Below are 11,049 nucleotides of genomic sequence, written 5' to 3'. Positions count from 1 at the left end.
TCATGTAGAATATTTTCAGGACTTTATCTTCCTTTGAAAACCACTTTCCTTTGGCACTAAATTTTTTCAACCCTGAACTACCGTATTCCTACTTACAGTACTTAATCCATAGGTGCTAGTAAGCAGTTGAGTAAAAATCAGGTTTCTCTCTATTAACAGTGGTAAGTTCACTGTTGTTGTTCTCTGGTAAATTTGCTGTCAGGTGTGTTCATGACGCAGGCCTTCGGGTGCTGTACCACAGGATGTCCACAGGATGGTGTGCATACTGCTCTATTCAGGCATCTGCTCAATCAGTTACAGTTCATATGTAACCTTATTGATATTTGAATCCAACCTCATAATCAAACGCTGTAAGAAAAAGAAAATGGGACAGGCCTTTATGTAGAAATACACACATCCATCTACCACATGACTGTGAAACTCACAAGTTAGGGCTTAATTTTACACACACATGGAGTCAAATAAAGATCTGGATCTAGATCTCATATCTACATGTGCTATTAAACCAGATCTCTTTAATGAAGAAAGCAAGAAGCTTTCTCATTCAAATGTGCATTTTTATTTAACACCTTTGTCAGTTCCCCCAGTTGACACACAGTTTGTAATACCATATATTCACCACAAGATGGCCCACAACTCATGTAGCCTATCAGAAGCACACTTTAGCAAAGAGCTTCACAGGATGAACAAAAGAAAAGAGGAACATCATCCAGTAATAAGAAAACTCAAAACAAAATACCAACATTCTTCCAATACACAATCTGCGGTCTGTCATATGTTCTGATAATTCTTTGCCAAAATCGTTCTGAAAATGAAGGACAAACTGCTGGAATGTACATTGTTTGTTTAGTTTAATCTGTGTTATAATGGTCAGTACCTTCAATGTAACGGTAGTAAAGCAGTCCCTATAGAGTAAGAGTATAACACTGTGAACTCAGTATCAATTACTGCACAATATGTGAGTTTCCCATTAATGAACATTAATACAAATGTCAACAGTAATTTGTTCCGGTTTAGCATAAATCCAATCACTTGATTGCATGTGTTGTTAATCACTCAGTCACTGCAGGGACAATAGATCTTGTTTAGTGAGATCATCATGTACTGTATGTTAAAATGCTACTGATTGGCTTTGCTGCTGGTTACACTGAGTAACAGTCACTAACTACATCATTTTTATGTTGTCAGAAGTCACCAGTTCCCTTCTTTGCTTGTGACAAATCCTCTTCTTGAGTTAACTTCTTTTTTTTTTTTTTTGACTGGATCACCAACCAGGCAAAGGGAACAACTGCTCAGGGGCCCCAGACCCCACCAAGACCTCAAAACTCCCAGGTTTAGTGTAATTGTAAATTTGTTATAAATTTGGCCCCATGAAGAACAGTATCAACTATAATGGGTCCTCCATTCTCCACGTTGTCACTCTGGTCTTGAAGAAGGACTTTGTGTCACAAACTAGCCTAGTTGTAAGAACTTAATTACTGTAGTTTATATTGTTTATTGTATAATTACTTCATATTGATCAAATTACTTCTTTCTGTGTTAAGTAATCAACACACAGAGAACCAAGAGGAAGGGAATATTAATCCATCATAGCCGTACTGTGAGGCTGCAATACACAATTATTTTCTTTTATAATCAATTAATTATTCAGTGTATGAAATGTCAGAAAATACACAGGTTGGCCTCTGGCTGCTAGAGGAACTAATGACACTGCCACGTATAGTGGGAGTCAATAGGGGCCCCAAAAGTAATTTTTGCCCAGGGGCCTCCTGGGAGGTTAATCCAGCCATGCTGTAGCGTATCAGTGATAAATGTGACATAAAATAACTTCCACCTCACTTTATTAATCATTTATGAACTAGCTACTACAGCCTACTACTAAATAAGATTAGGGTCTTAAAATTGCTAGGCTAATCTATGTTACTCCTGACATTGTTTTTGTAGTGGTAAAAATACCCCAAGTGAGATAACCTATATTTTTTTGATTTATGTATTACTTTTTTGACAACGTCACTGTTCTTACTATTTAAGAAGATATATATGTTAGTACAAGTACTCCACAATCTAATGTAAAGTTTATTAATACTGTATCTGTGTTACCGCCCACCGCCGTGTGTGCAGTAGAGCCCACCGCCCGTCTCACAGCTTGACTCACACCGCACAGCAGCCAGGGCGTCGCCTGACTATAAAGTCTCTGCTGCGCTTATTCCCAACTTCTGAACATTCCCACCTCTGCTCTGACGACCACGTCCCAGCCCTGCACGGTAAGACCTCACGACACTGCTCCCTTCTCAGTTTCGCTTTGTTTGTCAGGATTTTCACAAACCCTTTAACGCTTGCAGGTATACAACCGATTGCGTGTGGGAGGAATGAATTACTTATGTACTTTTATCTGCCAGTCATAGTTTTTCCTGATGGGAAGGCATGGCCTGTCTGTGGTAACGTTTTTTGTTTTTTTTAATGGAGTCTCCTTTACAGAACTGAATAAAAGTTTATCTGCTGTTTTGTAGCCTACTACTTTTAATTATAGTTCTATATACTGTGTATATATGTTGACTATAGCCTATTTATATGGTGCTGCAAGTTCCAGCTCACACTTTGACAATGTTTAGGACTTTAAGACGGTTTTAATATTTTTTATAATATTCATGCAGTAGGCTAATAAGCATTCACTGGCTACAAATCTTATTTTTTCCTGTTTTACTCACGTTTCATTCCACTTCTTGTAGTATAGTTAACACAGTGGAGTCTATATACACAATAGATAAAGGGTATGGTGTGACTGGTGGTGACTGTGGGCATGTACACACATGTGCTCTGCTGCTATAGACTCAAATTCCACCATTCGGGGCTTTGGTAGACTTAAGTTTTCCATTCCCTCTCACACAAATAACACACAACCTCTCCTCCCCTGTTTTTCCCTCCCTCTTCTCCTTTTCAACTGTGGAAACTCCACAGCAACAAGGTCAAGTGTGTTCACAGTGGTTTCAGTTTTGTGATGTGTTTTTGAAATCAGTGGCTATTCCAGCGGTCTTTTTCTAACAACTTAATAACAGACATTCTCTCACTTCTTCATGAACATTACTCATCAGTGGGAGGGGACGCTGGAACATGGGCCAAGTGCTGCTTCCCCTTCATTGAGTTGCTTCACATCTACCTACAAAGCGATGGAACGATCCTCTTTTGCAGGACGGAGTCTTAATTTTATTTCTCCAAAGGAAAGACACATAATCAGACAAGCCAACATTTGTTTTACACAAGCGGTTTGTACCGTTTACTCTGAGAGGATCTGCTTCTTGGCTTTTGAACCACCCCCCCCCCCCCCCCCCCTAAAATCTTTAGATAAGGTCATCAGGAGGACATGATACTGTACAAAACTCATTTGAGGACTTTCACATCAACTATCACAGCTAAAACAAGTTTTTATCAATCTTCTCCATTTTCTCATCAAAGTTCCCTGAGTTCTTGTTTTTAAAATTGGTCACTGGAACTAAACTGTATGCCATCAGTGATCATATCAATTTGAACTTTGTTTTTCAGTCGAAACACACTCCCAGCAACCATGCCTTCAGAACTGGAAACCGCCATGGAGTCACTCATCAAGGTGTTCCACCGCTACGCCTCTAAAGAGGGCCGGACCGGCACACTCAACCGACGAGAGCTCAGAGAGCTGATGGAGAACGAGCTGTCTAACTTCCTCAAGGTGAGAAGGGATCAACGTGTAAAGTGCATAATGACAGCTTCCAAAAAATTTTAACACAGTTGTTCATTATTGATTTTCTTTGTTGATGCTCCCCTCCAGTCTCAGAAAGACCCTGCTGCTGTAGACAAGATCATGAAGGACCTTGACACCAACGGTGACGGCCAGGTGGACTTTGAGGAGTTTGTTTCGCTGGTTGTCGGACTTTCCATTGCCTGTGAGCAGTGCTATCAGATGCACATGAAGAAGACTGGAAAGAAGTAAAAGATGACAGCAGAAGAGAGGAGAAGAAACCAAAAAGAATTTCAATTTTTGTAAAGATAGTTTTGTCCATTAAATATACTGAAGAATTTCAAACCTCTTGTGTCTCGTGGGTGTTGTGTGTCTATGTGTAAATTACTGCATATTTAGGCTCATGTCTTCATACATTTTCTCTCATTTAAATATGAAACCACCTTTCACCACATTTATTTGTATAAATATTAAAAAATGACAGCAAACGTCATGTCATAGCTATTTCCCGCAGCCATTGGTTTGTGTTAACCTCACACCCTGATAAATCTCATTCCAGAGATCACGTTGTACTTGCTCTCTTGGCAACTGCACCAGCAACACTAGGTGTGATGATGTAATTCCCACCTGTATTTTATGCTTCCCTGAGTGTGATAGGGCAGACAAACCTCTCCCTCTCTGTTTGATAAAGTCCTGCTTATCACTGCCCCGAGGAATCTGCAGAATGTTCTGCTCATGACCACACCTCTCTCTGAAGCTGATGTTGCAACTCTCTACATTATGGCGCATCAGTGAGCAGATAAATTAGCTGATAAGGTGCTTTGTAACCGAGTAAAGTTTGCAGCATATTAGTCAGTTCCATTTGATTTAGCGAGGCAGAAGTGGGCACCATGAAGGAATGTGGAGGGTCTGAGTCACAGGGCTCGGCAGATCAGCTCACCACTGTTTTTCCACCAAATTCTTTTCATTGTGTTTCACGTCTGGTCAGAGTTGGACAACCCCAGAGAGGGGGACAGGATAGGATAGCCCTTCGCCTTCTGACCTCCCTGACCAGAAAATGGGAGGGTTTTTTTTTTTTTCACTCTAAAATCACGTCTTCTCAGGCAACACTTCTTCTCAGGCTATGTGCTGACACCGACAGGCTCCACCAATCAAATGCTTTCGTCACAGATGTAAAGGATAGGGTTCTGTGGGTTAGGCCTGACGACAGTGGGTTCTGGTGATGGTCTTCCGTTCCCATAGAAGTATGCAGAGCTTTTACTGCCTGAGGTAGCCGTGCCTGGAAGACTAAACTTAGGGCAAAGGAGTGTCATGTGCCTCATGAGCCTTGCACACGCCTCCTTGGGTAGGGCCAGACTTTGCGGCCTACCAGTGTTCATGGTTACAAGGCAAACACTGAAGTTGCTAGGCTACGATACTCTCAGTGTGTATGTGTGCGATTGTGTGTGTGTGTGTGTGTGTGTGTGTGTGTGTGTGTGTGTGTGTGTGTGTGTGTGTGTGTTGCTACAGTTTGTATTCACCCCTCAGTTTACACAAGCACCACGCCCATGTGATCCACAGCTGAGTTTAGAGCTGGGAATTCCTACTTTGCTGACTGTTTTTTTCAATATCCCTTTTGTGTTTCTCATATAAACAGACCACTGCATTCATAGAAGTATGAGGTGCAGCGAACTCATGTCTACTGGCTGCATGTTTATCATGGGGCCTAAAACAATACAATCATCATTTGTGCAGATGAATTACTCTCTAGAAACATGAAGCAAGACACCAGCCGTCGATTTGGGACGCCAATGACCAGGTCAAATCTTGCTCCCTAAGTGAGGAGACTTCCTAATACTGAGATCAGGATCTTAGTCACAACTTCGTCAGCTGGAATAACCCTGCATCCTCACAGTTTTATTATATCTCTAGTCATTCTTTATGGAGGGGTGTGTATCGGTTCAAAGATTAGCAAACATTCACCACTCACCAGTGTATACCACACCTACATACTTTGGATTTACACAGACAGAATAGCCCCTGTCAGTGGATAATTTAATCTGTTAAACTATAACACCAGTTCTTAACACATCAACCCCCCAACATCCGGTTTGTAGCTTTTGCCATGGGAAACGACATCGAACTATTGTGATCTTTTTATAGCTGATGATGTAGCTTATAAAAAACGTTGAAGTACTTCATGTCAGTTTATTGGTTTCCTTTTTGCTGTTGCTTAGATCTGAGCCAGCATTTTGCTGGTTATATTCACAGGTGAGAGGATATGTTCACACTTTTATTTTTCACCCCACTTTGCAAATATAAAACAACCAACAAAACTGTTTAAAGTCAGAGTGGGGTGGGGCAAGTGCTACTACATTAAGCCTTCTTCACAGAAGACATTTTGGCCAGCACAGGTGTAGATAAATGACGGTGGCTTTTATTGTTTGTGGTCTTTTACTCCCCTCATTTACAGACATCTCTTTCCTGTATTTCACTAATGAAAGCTTAAAACTCCCCTACAATAATATATTTAAAAAAAAATATTAATAATACTAATAAAAAAGTACCAAACTTCTTTTTGAATTCTGGTTGAAACTGTCCAACAGATTCTCTTTTGGGAAAGAACACTATATGTTGTCTTTCCAGTGTACTTCTGCTTCACCACCAGATGGCACACGAGAATAACTGTAATCATAATGTTGGCCTTGAATGTTTGATAAGTTATTAAAACCGCTCCGGCTGTGCTGCAGATAGTTTCATATGAATCACAGCTGGAAGAAAAGTGGAATGTGGTTTCCATGGATACTCCCTCCCTAATTTAAGTTAGTAAAATGAGGAAGGAAGAGGACAGGAAAAAAGATTGACAACTGTTTACCGCACAGTGAAAAAGTGCAATGTTGCATTACAACAGAAGACATGCACGGTGGTGAGAGGAACCTAACTTCTCATCTACGATCTGTACTTTACTGGACTTTGATTTTAGTTGTTAATTAGAGACCAAAATAATTGTACCCTGACCAAAGAGGAGAGACAGGAAAAGACCTTTGATAACTAAGTCAAAGTCACACAACAGACCACACACACACACACACACACACACACACACATGGAACTAAATATACACAGAGTTGCCACAGCACTGACTTTTTTTTATTTATTTATTTATTTTTTTGGTCTCTCATTCCTGGTCTCTGCAGTATGACTCATGAGCTTCAGGGACATGACTGTGAGTCATAGCCTCCACCACAAAATTGCAAGGAAGAGTGGACCCATTTGAAACCATAACAATCAACGCTCACTGACTCACTGTGCCTAAGGTTCTCGTTTTAGAGTCATGTGTGTCTCAAACAATTAAATAAAAATAGAAAAAAAAGTCATTATACGCACAAAAGCACCAGAAATTAGTCAGTACAACATGCAATTTAAATGTCTGCTGACACACAAGTGGATAGAAGAAAAAAAAAAATCCACATTTAACTTAAAACATGCATGACATTGAATTTGCCAGGCAGTTAAGTCTTTCAGGAAGGGTACTGCAACTGAAATCTCACATTTGGTCTTTATCTTTAGAAAAGTCATAAAAATTATCAAAATTTATTTGATTGGATTGGATTTGTCGCATAGAGATATTGTATATAACAAACTTGCAAAATGAAACAGAGGTGCAGGTATGATTTTTTTTTAAAAACATGACAAAAGTTTGCTCTCAAAGTTAACTTAGTTTTTTGTCGTAAAAAGCAGCTCTAGAATTTGTCTAATCTAGCATTAAAAGGATTAAGAAAAGTGACCTCTAAAAGGACCTGCTGTATATGACTGCATCATTACAAAAAGTGATTGTATTCACATAGTAATTGTTGTAACTCTTCTTTCATCAGCTTGCAACAGACAAGAAAAATGAATACAGTTTTTGTTTTCGCTGAATTAAAAAGAAGTAAACTAACAGTAAGCATAAAATCTATATCTCATCAGATACACTGCATCAAAGAATGTAAAAAAAAACTTTTTACGACTGTTGCATGACTAAGTTGGCTTTGATTATATTGTAGCTGTAACAAGCACGGAGAATTTTAACTTTGAAAAAGTCAGCACACTGCTAATATTCATATTCTCTATGTCCAACACTGTCTGCAGTACTAGTAGCACTAACAGAGTCAAATGCAATCTTGAGATCACAACATTAAGTTACTGTGATAAATTATGCAAACTTTTTTTTTTAGCATTTTGAAAGTGCTTCCTGAATGCATACATGCAATGTGCTTATCAGACTGCAAGATGTTGTAGACATGAAGTACAAAATGAGTCACAGCAGAGCCCCTGACAACCAGCATGAATAATCATCATTTGTTTGTTGATCATCTTCTAAGCAACAATAGATAAATGCAGTGTTTGTTGAAGAGTGACTGAAATGAAAAAAAGTTACAGAACACAGGGGGACACATGAAGTAGGAATGGCTGAAGATGAAAGGGGTATTATGGAGGGAGGGATAGTGGGTGTGGTGCTGTATAAAGCATCCTTTGCAACCATTTCCCCATCACTACAGCTCCTCCAAGACTGACTTTCACTCTCTGGTCTCCTTAAATCCCAACCTTGGTGAGTAGAAAATCTAAACAATCTCATTTTGTGTGAAAAAAATGCTCCTGGACTTTTTGCAATTGGAAATTTCATGTCATTTTAGTCATTTTTATTTGTGTGAAATTCAGAAATAGCACACAAGTATTCACAAACTGCAAAGTTACCAGCTCTGTGTATATTTTTTTAATTAACTATGACTTCTCTTCATTGCTTGTGAAACTTGCAGTGTTGCAACAGATATTCTTACTTTTGCTTGAAACCAAATTAAACATCTGAACAGATATTTATGGTATAGTATGGTTTTTGTTTTTGTGCTCTCTTCCTCCACAATTCCCATCTGTTTACACACCCTCCGGTGCCACAGTTTCCTCAGCTTACCACACCCCAGTGAAGGAGCAGTACCATGTGAGTCAGAGTCAATGCAACAAGAACTGACTCTCTTGGGTTCATGCAGTCAGTGGGAAAAAAAAACACTTTTCAGCTAAGAGAACAGACATCTGGCATCATCTGCAGGGACTTTAATCAAGCCTTGACCTGCTCCTTTACCTAGTTCAGCATGGTTACCTGGAGAGATTCAGCTGTTGCCATAACAATGTCCCGTGTCACTCTGCAGAGACGCTGTGTTAGAGACCGGTGACATAGGGAAATACGAGTGCTTGGGCCCTGGTGGAAACCCAGGGTTTATTTATATCCAGCAGCATGGAAAATCCAGAGAAAAACACTAGCAGAGACAAAAGCAATTATGTCAGCCACTGTTTCATACTTTTAATATTTGAATTAATTAATTAAACTAGTATGCATTCCTTTAAGTATATATTTTGCTACATAATGTATATATTTTGTGTCTGTTATTACAGTATATGAGTAAACTCATATTGCCACTTAAACTGCAACAGGACAAAAAAGCAGTTGGCCAACACTGGCACAATAGTGAGGCAGACTTATAACCAGACGCCAGATTCTAAAAATGCAATGCTCAGCCAAAAAAAAAAAAAAAAAAATCAAACTGAGTAAATCTGTTCAATGCCAGTTCAGCCGTACAGTCCCTGCACTCCTCTCCCTTCCTTTTCTTTCCCCTGCAACCAGTCCCTCAAGCTGTGGATATAAACTATGTCCTTTGTTAGCATTTCAAATTTGACCACAATATCACATGATGAAGTCAACAGATCTTCACTCGTCCTCTAGATGGAGTCGTAGCGACTTTAAATGAGAGCGCCATCCTTCAGCTACTTCTTCAGTTAGTCCATCTGAGGATGTATAACCAATACCACAGAGTCCATGTCATCACAGTATAAAAGGTTTGATGACAATCAATACAGGGACATCAGGAAAAATTCCATGTGTCATTGTTTAATTCTTTTTTTATTTCTGTCCTCTTAAACCAGCCATCATCATGTCTGACATCCAGCAGGCCATGGCCCTCCTCATCACCGCCTTTGATAAATACTCTGGCAAGGAGGGGGACAATCACACCCTGAGCAAGGCGGAGCTGAAAGAGCTGCTTGCCAATGAATTTGGAGAGCTGCTGGGGGTGAGTGACCTTTGGCCTCTCTCTGTGTCAGTGCTGCACACTCAAAAGGATGCATGAATACACTGACTTACATGTAGAGCTTTGTATATTGAGAGTGTTAAATACATTAATATTGAAATATGGTTTGTGCATCTGGCTGTGCACACGTCCAGTGACATTTCTGATGAGCCTGCTGAGAACTTACCTACAACTAATGTCTTAAAATCACGACATGCATAATGGAATCATTTGTATGGCAGAAAGTTGCGTAAAAGCCAGGCAACGCGTTCGCTAACTTTTTTCTTACCTGCAGAAATCCAATGACAAGGCAGCAATAGACCGCATCTTCAAGGACCTGGACACAAACAAGGACAACAGTGTGGACTTCCGTGAGTTTGTCACCCTGGTGTCCTGCCTCACTCAGATGTGCCACGAGTACTTCATCGGCAAGAAATAGGGATCCGAGCGCCACCTTGGGGCCAGCACGGAGAGGTGCCTTCCTGTGAAAGAGAAGAGTGTCTCTTGAAGGAATATACATTTACTACTGCTAAAAGGCACTAACAAAAAATATTATATATGTCGTTATGCAAAATTAAATAAACTTTTTTTTGTTGTTTGAAACACTTGAGTTGTGCACTTTGTGTGTTACTGCACGTACCAATATTGGGCAATTGCACAGACATGTCAGCACCATAATCTTCAGTAAGCTGATGATACTTTTGATGTTTGCCCAAAACACATTAAGTGTTTGATTTTGTTCTCACTAGACTTCATGCCTGAACTCTTGCTGGACTACCTTCAGGAAAGGAACAATACAACTGCAGGTTATGGTAGGAAGGATGCCATTGTAATTCAGAATGTTTACCAAGCACTCTATTTAAAACAGGACTATGTAACTTCTGAAATAAGAAATAACACAATCTTCCTTTTACAACTATAATATTAAAATTAGTTTCTTTTACTGTCAACTCTTCTTAATTCAGCTTCAACTGTCATTTATTTCCATTTATTGGTGACGTGTTGGCGATACACCAATATTCTTTTAACACGATGCATTTTGGCAGAAATGTGTCTCAAGGGCACAACAACCTGCAAGTTTTTATTCCAATCAAATACAGAACAGGTGATCTCACAGATGACACCTTCCTCTATAATGAATTTAAATTAATAATAACATTATTAATTAAATTATTAATTTAAAATTATTGTTTAGATTACATAAGATAACATGACATGAGGCACAATTATATGTTGTGTAGTGTTTGGCATCAGTTT

The 11,049-nt window shown here is 39.5% G+C and overlaps 2 protein-coding genes across 2 annotated transcripts; both read left to right on the top strand.

Moving 5' to 3' along the window:
• The first annotated feature begins 2,106 nt into the window (after positions 1-2,106).
• Positions 2,107-4,057, top strand: s100a10a (S100 calcium binding protein A10a). Its single transcript, XM_056399349.1, has 3 exons — positions 2,107-2,264; positions 3,541-3,703; positions 3,803-4,057. The coding sequence occupies exons 2-3, from the start codon at positions 3,563-3,565 to the stop codon at positions 3,962-3,964; spliced, it is 303 nt and encodes a 100-aa protein (XP_056255324.1). The 5' UTR covers positions 2,107-2,264; positions 3,541-3,562; the 3' UTR covers positions 3,965-4,057.
• Positions 4,058-8,125: 4,068 nt separating this feature from the next.
• Positions 8,126-10,395, top strand: LOC130183311 (ictacalcin-like). The gene is made up of 3 exons (XM_056398609.1): positions 8,126-8,282; positions 9,650-9,795; positions 10,088-10,395. The coding sequence occupies exons 2-3, from the start codon at positions 9,658-9,660 to the stop codon at positions 10,229-10,231; spliced, it is 282 nt and encodes a 93-aa protein (XP_056254584.1). The 5' UTR covers positions 8,126-8,282; positions 9,650-9,657; the 3' UTR covers positions 10,232-10,395.
• The last annotated feature ends 654 nt before the right edge of the window (positions 10,396-11,049 follow it).

Source organism: Seriola aureovittata, chromosome 16 (assembly GCF_021018895.1).
Source record: "Seriola aureovittata isolate HTS-2021-v1 ecotype China chromosome 16, ASM2101889v1, whole genome shotgun sequence".
Lineage (NCBI taxonomy): Eukaryota > Metazoa > Chordata > Actinopteri > Carangiformes > Carangidae > Seriola > Seriola aureovittata.
This window is presented reverse-complemented; position numbering and strand designations above follow the sequence as displayed.